This window comes from Acomys russatus, chromosome 12 (assembly GCF_903995435.1).
Source record: "Acomys russatus chromosome 12, mAcoRus1.1, whole genome shotgun sequence".
Lineage (NCBI taxonomy): Eukaryota > Metazoa > Chordata > Mammalia > Rodentia > Muridae > Acomys > Acomys russatus.
In genome coordinates this window covers 9,433,779-9,451,246 of record NC_067148.1, presented here as the reverse complement: position 1 = coordinate 9,451,246, position 17,468 = coordinate 9,433,779, and the positions used below count along the sequence as shown (strand labels likewise).

The following is a 17,468-nucleotide window of genomic DNA, read 5'->3' as shown; positions in this document are numbered from 1 at the left end:
TTAGGTATGGTGAATTTCGTGAAGCATCAACTCCCGGGGTATGCTTGTTTCTGGGCCATACAGCTTGCATGCTCTTCTTTCAAAGGCAGCCACCATCTGTTTCACAACTTCATCGAAGAACAACGTAGCAAGCTGAGAGTGCAGAAGCGAGCGGAATTCAAAAGAAATCTGTAGGAAAATGATAAAAATTATTTTATACATATTTGGTAGGCATAGTGACACAAATCTATAATGCCAGCAACTCATGAGGCTGAAGCAGGAATACTGGGAATTTAAAACTAGCCTAGTATACACAGCAAGTTCCAGCCTAGCCTGAGCTGTTAAAAAAAAAAAAAGAAAAGAAAGAAAAAGGCAAGGGTTGAGCAAAGCTAGAAAGCTAGGTGCTACAGGGCTGTAATTCTAGCCCTTGGCAGATCCAAGTTCAAGGCCTCCCTGGGCTAGAGTTTGTACAGGGCCTTTTGAAAAGGCCTGGTGATGTCCCTCAGCAGTAAAGCACCTGTCCAACATACACAAAACCCTGGGTCTAATCCCAGCACCGCAGGAGAAAGCAATTCTCCCTTCCTCAATGCTTCTACTTAAGAGTTTAGATATGAACTGGCTGACCACTGTGAAGCTGTGTGCTGAGATCTGGCACCCACTGGGAGATGGGATCACTTTTACTGTAGTACCAACAATGCCGCAATGAACTCAAGTAAATAAAAGCCAAGGAACACTATTTTATGGCATGGAGTCTCACTGGCCTCAACAGTAAGATGAAGACTGGGGTAGCTTTGCTAAATAAAGATGTCAAATCTTTCACTAATTTAGCGTGTGTACGTGTGTGCACATGCATTTGCACAGTCCTGAAATGGCACACAAAATGGAGGTCAACTTTCAGGAGTTGATGCTCTCCTCCCATACATCCTGGGGGTTGAACTCAGGCCGTCTGTCCTGACTGCCTGTGTCTCTATCTTCTCAGTCACCAGGCCAGCCCTGTTAGATGCACTTATCATTCTGATTTCTTTTTAGGTGTTTTCAATACATCCAGCTGTCTGTCTGTCTGTCTACCTATCATCTATCTATCTAAGTGTGTGAAGAAGGAGGGCTCTGCAGAGGTCAGAGGATAACCTAATGGAGTAAGTTCTCCCTCCACCATGTAGGAACTGGCTGGAGACTGAACTAGGATCTCAGCATCTTGCCAAGACTATTCTGATTTCTCATTAGCATCTACATGCAGCCTTCTTCACAACGGAAGTAAGCAACTGCTCTGACAGTTACCAGTCCTTATGAGAGGCACAGCAGGAAGCTGCTATTGCCCGTGCATGCACATGCACGCCACCACCAGCCAGGCAGCCAAACAGCTAGAACTTCACCAATACCTTCTGTGGCTCTGGATACATTCAAGACAGTTACTTTAGGCAACATTACTGTAAGGACCTAATATCCTCTGAATCATAAACATATTTTAACTTTCTTTGATCAACTGACTGCAATGCTGGGATCACACCCAGAGCTTCCAGTGAGTCCTACCCTAAGTCCTAGCCTTTATTTTTATTTTTTTCTTCCTTGTACTAGGACTTGATACTAGGACCTCTCACACACTGGGCAAGCTCTCAATTTTCTATTTTGAGATAGGGTCTCACCAAGCTGGCTAGGCTAGGCTCAAACTCACCGAGTGCAGAAATCATTCCTTCTTGCCTCAGTCTCTCCTGTAGTTGGGATGATTACAGGCCTACACTACGATGTATGGCTCCTAGCTTTTTATTCTTAAATACCCTTTTGTTTGCTTGGTTTTTTCTTTTTGAGACAGTATTTCACTGTGTAGCTCTGGCTGTCCTAGAAACTTCCTCTGTAGACTAGGCTGGCCTCAAACTCAGAGATCCACCTGCCTCTGTCTCCTGAGTGCTGGGTTCAAAGGTTATGACCATACCTGGCCAAATAACTTTCTTGTAGCTGGTCTATAGTGATGCATGTCTTTAATCCTAGCACCCAGAAAAAGAAAAGATAAGCCCAGGGCCCAGGCATGCTAAACAGGCATTCACCACTGAACTATACCCCCAGTGTAGGCATGTTTCATAATCTGGGTTTGTACAGGGAAGGAATGAAGTCAGTGTTACAGATTTCATAGAGGTGTTAGGGCTGGATATGGAGTTGATAGTGCTTACCTACCATGCACAAACCCCTCTTTAATCCCCGCCACCACATAAAAACAGCCAGGCATGGTGGTGCATGCCAGGAATCCCAGCACTCTCGTGGTGCAAGCAGGTAAATTTTACAAGTCCAAAGGCAATCCTAGCTCAAACTCAATTGGAGGCCAGCCTAGGATACATGAGACTTTGTCTCAAAAACAATTAAATGAGATATTCATTAAGCACTGGTATAGAAAAAAAGTATTCAATACTCAAAAAATTTAAATGTTTTAAAATTGTGTTTCAATAATCTCTCTCTCTCTCTCTCTCTTTTTTTTTTTTGAGACAGGGTTTCTTTGTGTAGCCTTGGCTGTCCTGGACTCGCTTTGTAGACCAGGCTGGCCTCGAACTCACAGCGATCCGCCTGCCTCTGCCTCCCAAGTGCTGGGATTAAAGGTGTGCACCACCACGCCCGGCTTCAATAATCTCTCTAAGCATGAGATAATTACAGTGGTTTAAAAGGTATATTATTAATTTAAGCATGGCGGTGCAACAATTTAATCCTAGTACTTGGGAGGCAGAGGCAGGTGGATCTCTGAGTTCAAGGCCAGCCTGTCTACAAAGGGAGTTCCAGAACAGCCAGAGCTACAAAGTGAAATTCTGTCTGGAAAAAACAAAAACAAAGGCCACCTCAAAACCGAAAACGAGGCCGGGCGTGGTGATGTAGACCTTTAATCCCAGCACTGGGAAGGCAGAGGCAGGTGGATCGATTGAGTTGAGGCCAGCCTGGTCTACAGAGTGAGTACAGGACAATCAAGGCTACACAAAGAAACCCTGTCTTGGAAAAAACGAAAACAGCATTATTAGCTGTAAGTATGTCTGTATCTGCTATAATCCTAGCACTCAGGAGGTTGAAGGATGATAGTGATGCTGAGGCCAGCCCAAGCTGTGCAGTAAAGTCCAGCCCAGGCTACAAGCAAAACCATGCTTTAAAAAAAAAAAAAAAAAAAAAAGCATAAATTGGAGCTGGCAAGATGGTCCAGTGGTAATCATGTGGGCACAAGGACCCACATGACAGAAGGACAGAACAGACTCTTGAAAGATTTCTCTGACCTCTACCTGTGTGCTCTGGCACACACACATAAACAAGAACTTTTGGGGCTGCAGAGATGGCTCAGTGGTTAAAGGCACTAACTAGGACCTGGGATCAACTCCCAGCACCCATATGGCGGCTCACAGCTATCTATGCTTTCAAGATCTGACACCCTTACATAGACATACATGCAGGCAAAACACTAATGCACATAAAATAAAAATAAGTAAATCATTTTAAGAGAGAGAGGGACAGAGACAGAGAATGTTATAATAGACTTACTGAAAAATCCAAGGTACAAGTCCTTGGATAGCCAGGAAGACCTGGGCTAAAACGCCAAATAGTCTCCAAATGATTGAAAAGTTTCCCATCAGTACAAGATGCCTAAAACAAAACGGAAAGAAAAAAGAAGTTAAACAACTTACATATGAGCAAGAATATACTATGACTGAGGCTTACTTCCTTAAAAAGGAATTATCGTTCTCAGCTCAGAATACCAGAGATGACAACGTCTAGTAGTTTGGCACAGTCCTTTTCTTCCCCTCTAGGACCCTCAAGACTGTCAGCTGCTCTCTCTTGCCTGTGTTCACCCACTGTGCTACTTAGCTATATTAGATTGTTCCTTTACCAACATAATAGTGTGGGGGGGTTATGACTTCCTCTGTGTGCTGACAGCAGGTGCCTTTCTCACCTGCTGAGAGGGTCTCTGAAATGTAGAATTACTCTGGAGACAAATCTCTATGCATGTTTTTAGAGACACGATGGCCCGTCCCCACCCGCATGTTGGGGTGCATGATTCCTGGAACTGGTGTCCTGGACTGAATGAAAAGGAGGAAGCGAAGCAGCAGCACCGCTGCTCCCTGGTTCCTGACTGCAGCTGCAGCATGGCTGTGCGCCTCGAGCATTCTGCTGCCATGGTTCACTTGAACGACAGTCAGACGAACCCTTCCTCCCTCCAGCTGCTCACGTCAGGTATCTGGCCACAGCACAGACAGTCTCTTGCAGAACCTGGATTCATCACTCTGGCAAGGCCGGGCAGCCAATGTGCTTCAGAGGCCCACCTGTCTCAGCCCTCCAGTACTGGGGTCACAGCCATGTCACCATGCCCTGTTTTCACAATGAACACTGGAGATCCACACTCAGGTCCTTAGGCTTGCACAGGGGAAGTCCCCCAACCCCAAGGGGTAATTAAAAAAAAAAAAAAAAAAAAAAAAAAAAAAAACAACTCAATTCCAGTTCTGTTACTTAGAGGTGATCTTGAATGAGTTAAAATACTATGCCACAGGCGGTGGTGATGGCGCACATCTTTAATCCCAGCAGAGGCAGGCAGACCTCAGTGACTTCAAGGCCAGCCTAGTCTACAGAGGGAGTTCTGGACAGCCAGGGCTAAATAGAGAAACCCTGTCTCGAAAAACAAAACAAAAAGCCAAAAGCAATGGCCCCCCCCCCCCAAAAAAAAACTCAAAAGAACTAAGACTACATTTCTTTCTTTTTTTTTTTTTTTTTTTTTTTTTTTTTTTGATACAGGGTTTCTCTGTGTAGCCTTTGCTGTCCTGGACTCACTTTGTAGACCAGGCTGGCCTCGAACTCCCAGCGATCCGCCTGCCTCTGCCTCCCAAGTGCTGGGATTAAAGGCGTGCGCCACCACGCCCGGCTTACATTTCTTTCTTTCTTTCTTTCTTTTTTTTAAAAGATTTATTTACTTACTATGTATACAGTGTTCTGACTATATATATGCCTATGCACAAGAGGGCATTAGATCTCATAAATAGTTATAAGCAAATATGTGGTTGCTGCGAATTGAACCCAAGTCCTCTTGAAGAACAAGCAATGCTCTTAAGCTCTGAGCCATCTCTCTAGCCCCCTACACCACACTTCTTTTAAGTTGTAAAATAACATGTACTGTGTACCATCACTCATAAGGTATCTGGTACATCTCTGTAGGATAAACTGTTTTGCCTGCCTGCATATCTGTTGTAGTGAGAATTCTGGTTTCTTTAAAAACAGAAATGCTGGCCAGGTGGTGGAAGCGCACGCCTTTAATCCCAGCCCTTGGGAGGCAGAGGCAGGTGGATTGCTGTGAGTTTGAGGCCAGCCTGGTCTACAAAGCGAGTCCAGGACAGTCAAGGCTACACAGAGAAACCCTGTCTTGAAAAACCAAAGGGGGGAAAAAAAACAGAAATGCTACATGAATGCATTTTTGCTTTAATCCCAGGTGTGGTATATGGGGCTGCTTCAGATTGTCTATAGCAGCTATGATTTGTCTCGTGCTCTGGCAGGGGTGTGATTTTGCCAGGTAAAGATAGTTTACATTTGGAATTCTGGGAACTCTTTATAGAGTATATATAAATGGCAGAGCCCTGAGAGAGGCTATGGCCACTGATCCCCCTGCTGCTGCTGCTGTTGTTTGGATACTGTTGGTTGCTGTTTGTTAAGTAGAAAACTTGGACTTGCCCCAAGGAACATGACGCCCCTCATCAGGAGAAACTAGTCTAATAAAATCAATGCCCCCTTTTCTCTCTAATCTTTCTCTCCTACCTAGTCCTGGGGGTTAGAAGGGTGCAATAAGGGTGGAGAAGAGTGACAGGAAAAGGAACCCAATCAAGTAGCCAAAATCTGTGAAGCACATGCATGCTTGGTACCCATGCAAGTCAGAAGAGGGCGTCAGATCCCCTGGACCTGGAGATACAGGTGGCTGTGAGCCACCATGTGGGTGCTAGGAATGGAAGCAAGTATACTTACCCACGGAGCAATCCATCAGCCCCTTGTTTGAATGTGTGGGAGGCTGTGTGAGAGTTTGAGCATCACGCGCATTCAGGTGTCCACAAAGGCCAGAGAGCAGTAGACACCCTGGGGCTTCACCCTTTACTCCTACATAGAGTTTTTCTGAAAAGTCTAGGTATGATTCTTTACTCTGCTTATTTTTTCAGTGTACATTTAAGACAACAACAAAAACCCACTAAAAATAGAAGAAAAAAGCCGGGCATGACAGCACACGCTCGTAATCCAAGCACTCTGGGAGGCAGAGGCAGGAGGATCTCTGTGAGTTCAAGGCCAGCCTGGTCTACAAATGGAGTCCAGGCCAGCCAAAGTTACACAGAGAAAAACAAAACAAAACAAACAAACAAAAAACCAAAAAACCAACCAACCAAACAAACAAACAAACAAACAAAAAAAAAAAAAAAAAAAAGAAAGAAAAGAAAAGAAAAAGAAAAGAGAGTGAAAGCATGATGACTCAATGGTGTGCATGTCAATAGCACCTAAAAGTAAGGTCCTTGGGCTGGAGAGATGGCTCAGAGGTTAAGAACAGTGCCTGCTCTTCCAAAGGTCCTGAGTTCAAGTCTCAGCAACCACATGGTAGCTTAGAACCATCTACAATAAGATCTGGTGCCCTCTTCTGGTCTACAGGTGAACAGGCAGGCAGAATACTATATAAATAATAAATAACTAAATCTTTAAAAAAAAGAATATTATCCTATGGAATTCTGCTTGTCTGGAAATCACACCTTAATCACAGTACCCAAGAAGCAGAAGGTTGAGCTCTAGGTTTCGAGGCTAGCCTGGTCTATGGTAATTTTCAGCCCAAGGATACATGGTGAGACCCTCAAAAATAACAAAACCAACAAAAAGGCTGGGTGCTTTTCTTTATTCCTTTTTTTTTTTTTTTAAGTTGTGTATATTTATTTATTGTATATGAGTGCTTTATCTGCCCGCAAGGGCATCAGATGACATCTAGGTGGCTGTGCGCCACCATGTGGCTCTCTGCTCCATATTTACCTTTTTAAGAGTTCTTTAATCCTTCGCTGTCTTACCACTTCTCCAACTTATAAAATAACTATATTGTGTATGTACATTAACCACACTGACTCTTTTCCCTCAGTGGTAATGTGCTAAAAATATTAAATATATTAATTTTTTTCTCTTTTTTTAAAGACAGGTGCACTTTTTTTTTCTTTTTGGTTTTTTGAGACAAGGTTTCTCTGTGTTAGCCTTGGCTGTCCTGGACTCGCTTTGTAGACCAGGCTGGCCTCAAACTCACAGCGATCCACCAGCCTCTGCCTCCCGAGTGCTGGGATTAAAGACGTGCGCCACCATGCTAGGCTGACAGGTGTACTTTGTAACCCAGGCTAGCCTCAAATTCATAATCCACTTGTCTAAGCCACTTTGCTGTTAGGATTGTGGACAGATCCTGTTTTAATAGAGCAAAGATGAAAATATTTCTCACTGCTGTGGGCCAGATGATCTATTTGGTGATTCAACAGTCTTCAGCAAAAGAAAAACTTACCTTTACCAAATGTGGTTTTACCAAGGTTACCATTGATGTATATCGTTCCAAAACAGGTGGAAACCCAATTTCTAATCGGGTTTTACAATATCCAGATCTCCTTGATATTATGTCTGATTTTTTACACCAAGGAACAAAATGCTTATAGTCCTCCATTCCTGATACTACATCATACATTTCTTGCATTGAGTACCTTAAAGAGAAAGATGAATAATGTTAACAACTGATTCCATGAGATATGAGTTTTAGAAACAATAAGTAAACCACATAATGGAATGGCTCTGAGTTCAAACACAGAAAGTAAAAGAACTGTAAATAGACAGACATATAATCTTAGCACTAGAGAGGCAGAGGCAGGAAGATCCCTGAGTTTGAGGCCAGCCACCAGAGCTACACAGAAAAACTCTGTCTTGAGCCACATCCCCCCAAAGGGAGTATTTTGAGTTTCAACACAAATTGAGCCCTTATATGCTTTAATTAGTCTTTATAATCATGAAAGAATAACAAACAAAAATGCAAGCCATAACTTATTTCCTTTAAATGTAAAGGTTCAATCTATTGTATTCAGTTAATATAGTACCAGACGTTCAACAATACGTATAAAACAGCAAGGGCTACAGACAGGCTAACTGAGGAAAAGTAGTGTGATCTGTAGAGAGAATCCAGAGAGAAAGCAGCATGCTAGTCTATAGGAAATTATAAGCGTGCTTTTATTTTTTATTTTATTTTATTTTTTAAAGATTTATTTATTTATTACATATACAGTATTTTGCCTACATGTACTCCTGCCCTCCTGAAGGGGGCACCAGATCTCATTATAGATGGTTGAGGCCACCATATGGTTGCTGGGAATTGAACTCAGGACCTTTGGAAGAACATACAGTGCTCTTAACCTCTGAGCCATCTCTCCAGCCCCTAAGCGTGCTTTTAATAAAACTACTATTTTATACAAACCCTATAATTCTTCTTTCTGAATACTCTTTTCGTTTGTTTACTAATGGCGCAGTGATTTTGAAGAAAGTTCTTGCATAGATCTCTTTAGGCAAAACTGAGGTACGAGGTGGGAGAGTTCTGTTCATCAGGATACCACAGGAAGCCAAGTATCTAAAAAACAAAATTTATAACCCTTTAGATTAAAAACAAAACAAACTATACAGACAGTATAAAAAACAAGCATATTTGGGCCGGTCATGATCGTACATGCCTTTAATCCCAGCCCTTGGGAGGCAGAGGCAGGTGGATTGCTGTGAGTTCAAGGCCAGCCTGGTCTACAAAGTGAGTCCAGGACAGCCAAGGCTAACACTGTCAGGAGCCATAGGACCTTGCCTGACCTGCCCCAGTGGCTGAGAGGCCCTGCTGGCTGAAAGCCACAGCTGTCTGCATACTTAAGATAATTATTCTGCCTGGCTACCACAAAGATCCAGCCTGACCTTGAGAAAGAGAACATTCGGTGTATCGAGACTTCTGTATAGTCGCCCCACTCCACACCTGCTGTCCTTGGGCCTGGCCCAGAAGATTTTGTAACTTTCCACTGCATTCCTTCTCACCCCCGCCCTTTCAGAAGCTTATTATAAATTTGGATACCCCCTTACAATAAACGGCCCTCGATAAGCAAAGTTTTTCCTGGGCTCGTGCCTTTCTTTCGTCCATTCTTTATTCACAGGTCGCGACCCTCCTCGCCACTCCACGAATAACTGAACCCACGGGTCGGGAACATAACACAAAGAAACCCTGTCTCAAAAATACCAATAAATAAATAAATAAATATAAACTTAAAAAAAAGTGTGGACTAGACAGATGGTTCAGCCCTTAACAACGTATACTGCTCTGGCAGTGACCTGAGTCCGGCTCTCAGAACCCAAATTGGGCAGCTCTCAGCTGCCTTTAACTCTAGCTCCAGGGGATCCGAACCCTCTTCTGGACTCTACACTCTCGTATACGTACTCACACACACACACCTACATATATGCACAACATTTTAAAAAGAACATGCCAGGGACCCAGCAAGAAAGCCAGCAGGTAAAGGCGTTAACTCGGAAACCTGACAAGTCTCAAACCCATGTAAAGGCAGAAGGAGAGACCCAGTTGTTCTCCGGCTCTCATACACCATTTACACAAATACAGAACGCTAGACAACTGCTTTCATTTATTAGCTGTTTGTTGGTTTGGTTTTGTTTTTCCGAGACAGGGTTTCTCTGTGTAATAGCCCTAGCTGTACTGGAACTCTCTTTGTAGACTAGGCTAGCCTTATACTCACAAAGATCCAGCTGCCTCTGCTTCCCTAAGTGCTGGGATTAAAGGTATGCACCACCAAGCCTGGCCGCTAAACAAGTTTTGTAAAGTGCTAAAATCAAATGGGTGTGGGGACATGAAATCAGAATCTTCTTTAGATAAGGTGTCCCTGAGAGCCCTGTTTTAGTAGCTACATAGTAAGTAGAAGTGTGCTTAGTGGCACAGGCCTGCAATCTCAGATACTCAGGAGATTAAGGCAAGATCTTCAGTTCAAGGCCAGCCTGGGAAACTTACTGAAAGTATGTCTCAAAATAAAAGCGGGTTGGGGCTCTAGCTCAACAGTAAAATGTATGTACATATGAGTTTAGAAACATACTTACTCATATATAAATAATGTAAATAAGTGGGGGGAGGGGTGGTAGGGAAAGAATTTAGCAATATCCAGAAACTAAAAACGACAGCCTGGCACAGCAGCACACACCTATAACCCCGGCATTTTGAGAGGCAGAGGCAGGAAGATCAGCAGGAATTTAAAGACAGCTGCTATTCTACAAAGTGACTTCCAGGAAGCCAGAACCAGACAGGGAGACCCTGTTTCAACAAACTAGCAAGCATCCAGGCTCGAGGAGGGACACTTGCATTCCTAGCACTTGGGAGGATCAAGATTTACGGCTGTCCAAGGCGGCACAGATAGCCTAGAGGGCAACTGAGACTACATGAGAGTCTGCCTCAGACAAAACAAAACAAAACAAACTGAAGACGACCTGCAATGCAGGAGCAGGCCAGGAGGGGAGTACTGAGAAACAAGACTGCAGGCTGAAGAGAGAGCTGGGAGGGTGAAGACAGCATCTGCCAGGGAAGCATGAGGATGTCAGCTCTCAAGACTCACACAGGCCGGGAGGGGTGGTGCACTCGGGAGGCAGAGGCAGGTGGATCGCTGTAAGTTCAAGGCCAGCCTGGTTCACAGCCAAGTCTACCTGTCTCAAAAAAAAAAAAAAAAAAGTCACAGAGCATGTTGTATTTCCTCCACACTTCCAGGGAGATGGGTCACAGAGCCAAGGGAAGCCCTGGGAGCTCACAAACGAAGGAAGAAAGAAACTATATGGTTGCAAGCCGTACAGAAATCAAGCTGGTACTGAGCGAGGAGCTTCCTCTCTACTGAGGGCTTTCACAGTGAGGAAGACACCAAGGCAGACCCAGCTGGAACCCTGGGAGCTACCATAGCAACTTACTAGGCAAGATGTGCTCACTGGTGCAATAACGGCATGACTACTATGTAGGTAACGGACCTTTTCTGGTTGGAGCTCAGGCCAACTCTACAGGAAGAAAGGCATGCCTGGTACTGTGAATCTGGCAGGTCAGAGGCCTCAGCATGGAACTTATTACTGTTGTTTTGCTAAGTGGACATGCTGCCAACCTGTTCTCTAACTACGTTTATAGCCGTAACTTACTGCTGCACTCAGCCTGTGAGACAAGTTTCTTTCTGCAAGTGGATGGAAGTTCATACAGAAACTCAGGCAGTTACAGTGCTCAGAGTAAGTGGCTAGTGAACAGCACTCAGCCCTAAATGGGACCCAGCTCCACGGCTCAGGGAACGATCTGAAAACTGAAGGATGGGGAGGCACACCACAAAAGGGTGTCTTCTGGTCACAGATGGATATTACATTCTTGAACACCCTGCACAAGACGGGACCCTTCAGCGGCTCAGCAGTTAAAGAGTGCTCACTGCTATTGCACAGGACCTAGGGTGGGTTCCCAGCACCCACACCAGGTAGCTCTCACAACCACCTGTCACTCCAGTTCCTAACACCCTCTGGCCTCCATGGGCACCTGCATGCATACTGTGTACATAAAACCATGTACACATGCGCTAGAAAGATAGTTCAGTGGTTAAGAGCACTGGCTGCACTTTCAGAGGTCCTGAGTTCAATTCCCAGCAACCACATGATGGCTCACAACCATTTATAATAACGGAATCTGATGCACTTTTCTGATGTGCAGACAGAGCACTTACACATAAATAAACAAAATTTAAAAACAAAACAAAACATTGGACCTTTCAACATTCCATCACAGATGGGGAAGGTATTCATGAGGCTCCACTCCTCAAGGGACGAGTGGCAGCTGGTTGCTACTGATAAGTGGTCCCTGTTCCCTATAAACAGCTTCCCACCCAAGCTCATGCAGAAAAAGGAAATGGAAAGGAAGATGGCTCAATAGTTAAAGCACTTGAGAGTTCAGATCCCCTAAAGCCGCAGGGGTGGGTGTGGGGTGCCCACCTAGGATCCCAGCTCAGACAACAAGGGGGCTGTCCCTCAAGTTGATCTCTGACCTCCATACAAGTGCACTGCATGTTCATCTATGTGCAACGCAACACACACACACACACACACACACACACACACACACACACACACACACACCAGATAAGTAAATGTCAAAAGCAGTTCATAGTCTCAGCTGAGTTATAGCTGTCACATGCAAAACTAGACTTGACAGTGAAGCCTGTAATCACAACACTCGGTGGCGACAAGAGGATAAAACTTAAGCTCATCCTCAGCAGCACAGCAAGTGTGAGGCCAGACTCAGGGACATGAAACCCTATCTTTTCTTTAAGATTTTATTTTTTTATTGTATATGAGTGCTCTATTTGCATGTACACCTCTATGCCAGAAGAGGTCATTATATCACATTATAGATGGTTGTGAGCCACCATGTAGTTGCCGGGAATTGATTGAACTCAGGACCTCTGGAAGAGCAGCCAGTGGTTTTAAGCGCTGAGTCATCTGTCTAGCCCCATGAAAGTCTATCTTTAAGAAGGAAGGAGTGCTGGGCGGTAGTGGCATGTGCCTTTAATCCCAGAATTTGGAAGACAGAAGCAGGTGGATCCCTGTGAGTTTGAGAACAGCCTGGTCTACAAAGCGAGTGAGTCCAGGACAGCCAAGGCTACACAGAGAAACCCTGTCTCGAAAGCCAACCAACCAACCAAAAAAAAAAAAAAAAAAAAAAAAAAGGAAGGCGTGAGTCTGGCATGGTAGTGCACGCCTTTAATCCTAGCACTTGGGAGGCAGAGGCAGGTGGATCACTGTAAATTCGAGGCCAGCCTAGTCTACAGAGTGAATCCAGGGCAGCCATGGCTACACAAAAAACAAAAACAAAACCAAAAAAACCAAAAGAGCAAACAAACAAAAAACACCACCAACACAAAACAGAAGGAAGGAAGGAAGGAGTGGGGCTGGAGAGATGGCTCAGAGGTTAAGAGCACTGACTGCTCTTCCAGGGGTCCTGAGTTCAATTCCCAGCAATCACACGGTGGCTCACAACCATCTATAATGAGATCTGAAGCCCTCTTCTTCATGCAGGCATACGTGCAGACAGAACACACAAAACACATAAATAATAAATCTTTTTTAAAAATGATTCTTTCTCTTTTTTAAATATTTTATTTAATTTATGTGTGCTAGTGCGAGAGTGTCAGATCTGGAGTCAAAGACAGTTGTGAGCTGCCATGTGGGTGCTGGGAATTGAACCCGGGTCCTTTGGAAGAGCAGGCAGTGCTCTTAACCACTGAGCCATCTCTCTAGCCCCCTAAATAATAAATCTTAAAAAGGAGCCAGGCATGGGAGGCAGAAGCAGGTGGATCTCTGTGAGTTCCAGTCTAGCCTGATCTACAGAGGGAGTCCAGGACAACCAAGGCTACACAGAAAAATCCTGTCTCAAAAAACAAAAAACAAAACAAAACAAACAAAAACAAAAACAAAAAGGGAGGAAGGATGGCTGGATGGATGTTTTGAAAAAAGCAATCTGAAACTTATTCCCAATGGAAAGCGGTATAAGAGTTTGAGGAAATACTTGGATAGATGAGTAACATTTCTTTTTTTCATGTGCTTTTCTTAAATAGTTCTTTCTTTTTGGAACAGAGTCTCACTATGTAGGACTGGGTGGCCTGGAACTCAATAGATCAGACTGGCCTCAGACTTAGAGATCCACCATCTGCCAATGCCTCCCAAGTGCTGAGATTAAAGGCATGCACTGCCATACGCGGCTTTTATTTGGGGGCTATAGAGATGTCTCAACAGGTGAAGGTGCTTGTCACCAAGCCTGATGGCCTGAGTTTGACCCCCAAGGACCCCATGGTGCAAGAACTGGCTCCCTAAAGTTGTCCTATGACCTATTCATGTAGGGACACCACCATATTCTGAGGCACATGTGCACCCACACTAACACACACAATAATAAAAAGTTGACACTTGGGAGGCAGAGACAGGTGGATCTTTGTGAGTTTATGGCCAGCCTGTTCTCCAGAGTGAGTTCCAGGACAGCCAAGGGCACACAGAGAAACCTGTCTTGAAAAAGAAAAACAAATAAAAAAAAATTATCAGTTGTGTGCATGTCAATACTGGTGACTGAGAAGGCCAGAGGCCTTGGATCTCCCAGAGCTGGACGGATATATAAGATTTCCAATGTGGATGCTGGGTATTGCGAGAACCATCTCTTCAGCGCTACGCTTTTGTTTTTAAGATAACAGAGTCTCAAGTATGATGGCACACTTAACCTTTAATCCCAAGACTCAAGAGGCTGAGGCAGGTGGAGCTCTGCCAGTTCCAGGCCAGCCAAGGCTACACCATGAGACTCTGTCTCTTAAATTTAAAAAAAAAGGAAAAAGGAAAAAAAAAAGTTGCTCCCAGAACATTTGTCTACCATGTACAAGGCCCTGAATTCCTGCCAAAAGATACACAGGCACATAGAACACCACTAAGATGTCTGTTCCTAAAGAGAAGAACTTTGTGTCAAGTTGAGTAGGAAATGAACAGCACCAGGTTTTGTAACAAATTAACACCCCGCAAGACACCCTTACCTCACCCTAACCCTGACCATACTCCTTAGGAAACTGTGTATGTTTAAAACAAATGAACAGATTTCCTGACCAGTATGCCTGTTTTGGTTACACTACCCTGGACAACACATTTATTTCACACATTATTCGGGGCTAAGGGTATACAGATCAATGGCAGAGCTGGTTAACATGTTCATGGCCCCGGGGTTGGCTCCAGCATCTTTCCCCTTCACTCCAAAGGACAAACTGCACCGTGGGGAGCCGTGTAATTACCTGCATACACAGTTAAATCAACAACTGAATTCTGAAACACATCAAAAACACTCGTTTTTATCACCGTTACTCCAAAACTACTCTTTCAAATAACCTATTATAATAAAGCCCAGCACACAAGCTAATGTTAACATTTTTATGTATTTACAGGCTGGTCTGGACTTCCTGAGCACAAGCCTCAGACCATGACAGCAAATCAGCATTTAACGAGTAAGCAGTATGACAAAGTCACGTCCTGCTTGGAGAGCTGTCTTTTGAGGATAAACTATCTGCTTTCACAGTTTCAACGTGTTTGTGTGGGATCTGGAAGTGGAGCATGGCTGATTCGTTGCTTGTTTTTGAGACAGATCTCACCACGTAGCTCTGACTGGTCTGCAATTAGCGACGCAGACCTGGCTGGCCTCCCAACACCAGGCTAAGGCCTCTCTGCTGATATTTTAAAGTCTTCACTCACTGATATGTTCTGGAGATCCGTAGGATTTGTGTTTTCTCCTCCATAATGTATACACATTGATTCATTTCAAATACTAACTTTGAGCCGGGCGTGGTGGCGCACGCCTTTAATCCCAGCACTCGGGAGGCCGAGGCAGGCGGATCGCTGTGAGTTCGAGGCCAGCCTGGTCTACAAAGTGAGTCCAGGATGGCCAAGGCTACACAGAGAAACCCTGTCTTGAAAAAAAAAAAAAAACAAACAAACAATCAATCAAATACTAACTTTGCTTTTTGGTCTTGAGACTGGCTCATTTTGTAGTTCAGGCTGGCTTCGAGCTCACCTTAGCCTTACTGCTAAGATTACAGGTGTGAGCCACCACAAATTTTATTTTTTGAGAATACTTTATTACAGTATTATCCGTAATAGAAAGCTACGTAGTAAACTTAGAGTATCCTTCAGGTCTTTACGTTCATCTCTACCCTCAATCCCCTAAAATGGACCAACCAGGAAAACCAAAGGCAGAGCGATCCTCAAGGTTAGAGGACCTCTAAGTCACAGTGGAGTGGCGGGTGAGGGGGAAAGGTTGGCTGCGTTTCATTTTGCAAGCGCTGAGTGGCCGGGGTCAAAGAACTCCACAGGCAGTGACAAGGCGTCTGCCAGACGGTTCACCGTCAGGACACGCACTCCCACGGCCCCGGGAGCCCGCCCCCCTCGGGCACGGTTAAACTTTTCCGACCGCAGCCGGCCACAGAGAGGAGGCCGGAAGGGCGGGAGCCAGGGGCCCGGCTGCTTCTCAGTGGCTCCCACGGTCTCCTCGTCGCTGACTCACCCTGAAAATACGAGGTGCACGCAGGCCGGCCGGCGGAGCTCCGCGCCCCACTTCTCCGAGTCCGCAGGCCCGCCCCGCGCCCGCCGCCCTGAAAACCTCCGCTCGCTACCTTACGTTGCGCGCAGGCCTCCGCGCCGGGGCTTCCGTCACGGTGGTTGACTTCGGACGGCATCCCGATGACACCCTCGCCAGGGTCCTCTGACTAGCCCGAGCTGCCATGATCATCTTTGTGAAGCCGGTAGTCGACGCCGGCCCCGGGCGCGAGGCACCGCCCTCAGGCCAGCCCGGCGGGAGGGCTCCGGCGCCTCCCAGCCAATCCGCGGGCCCTCTGGGGCAACGGGACACGCCCCTTACCACTCACTCCCGCCCACTCGTGACGTCACGGTGACATCAGGATGACGCACGCGTCCAGCGCCACGTCCCATCGGCCAATCAAAGGGGCGCAAGGCTCCAGGACCCGCGCCGCTCCTACCACGCGCCTGCGCACTTATGTAATCTTCCTGACGCACGCCTAGGTTTTTTTGGTTTTTTTTTTTTTCCTGGAGCCCGTTGGGGTTGAGTCTCGAGGCTCTGCTCGTGAGGCCGTCCCTGCAGCTGGCGGGGAGAGCCCAGGAGTTGGTTAGTTATGTAACTGTTCAGCACTCCCTCCCACCCAACCCCACCCCCGGTGCTGGCCCAGCACGTTCTCGCGCCCGCTGCCGGGCCTGGCAGATCTTCCTGTTAATGATGGTCTAAAATGGTACCTGCTGTGCTGACCCTGAGGGGTTGTTCCGAGGGCCTCTCTGGCTCATGCGGTCCGGGAACTGGCCCAGGGACCTGGCAACTCTAGCTGCCTTCTTTCTCCGTGGCAAACATTTGCTTTGGTGTGGCTTTTATGATCTAGGTTTCCCTCGTTTCATACAGTGTGACAACTTTGCCACATTTCAGGATTGGATGAGGTCCTGACTTCTTAATTATTTGTTCCCAAATCCTGTTTAACCTCTGTAGTCTCTAGCCTCTCGTGGAGATAGGGGAGCTGTACTTACTATTTTAACACACCTGAAAAAAATATTTACTCATGGGGGAGGGGCGGCACACGTACCAAGCATGTGTGAAGGTCAGAGTCTATTGTCTTTCAATGTGGGTCTGAGGGATAGAACTCACTTAACAGGCTTGCATGGCGAGTATTTTTTTTTAACATTTAGCCATCTTGGTGGCTCTAATTTTTAAATTTTGAAGTGTTACGTTTTATTACTGCATGCGTGTGTATATGAGTGTGTGTGTGTGTGTGTGTGTGTGTCACTGGTGTGCGATGTATCTGGAGCATGGAGGTCGGAGGACGATTTGTGAAATCAGTTTTCTCCTTCCATCTATACGTGGGTTCCGGGGATCCAAATTG

At 45.5% G+C, this 17,468-nt stretch overlaps 1 protein-coding gene across 1 annotated transcript; it reads right to left on the bottom strand.

Annotated features, from left to right (window-relative positions):
- Coq10b (coenzyme Q10B) lies at window positions 1–16,315 on the bottom strand. Its single transcript, XM_051153827.1, has 5 exons — window positions 16,200–16,315; window positions 8,441–8,590; window positions 7,487–7,679; window positions 3,484–3,585; window positions 1–168 (listed from the first exon to the last, which is right to left on the bottom strand). The coding sequence occupies exons 1-5, from the start codon at window positions 16,313–16,315 to the stop codon at window positions 1–3; spliced, it is 729 nt and encodes a 242-aa protein (XP_051009784.1).
- Between the last annotated feature and the right edge of the window lie 1,153 nt (window positions 16,316–17,468).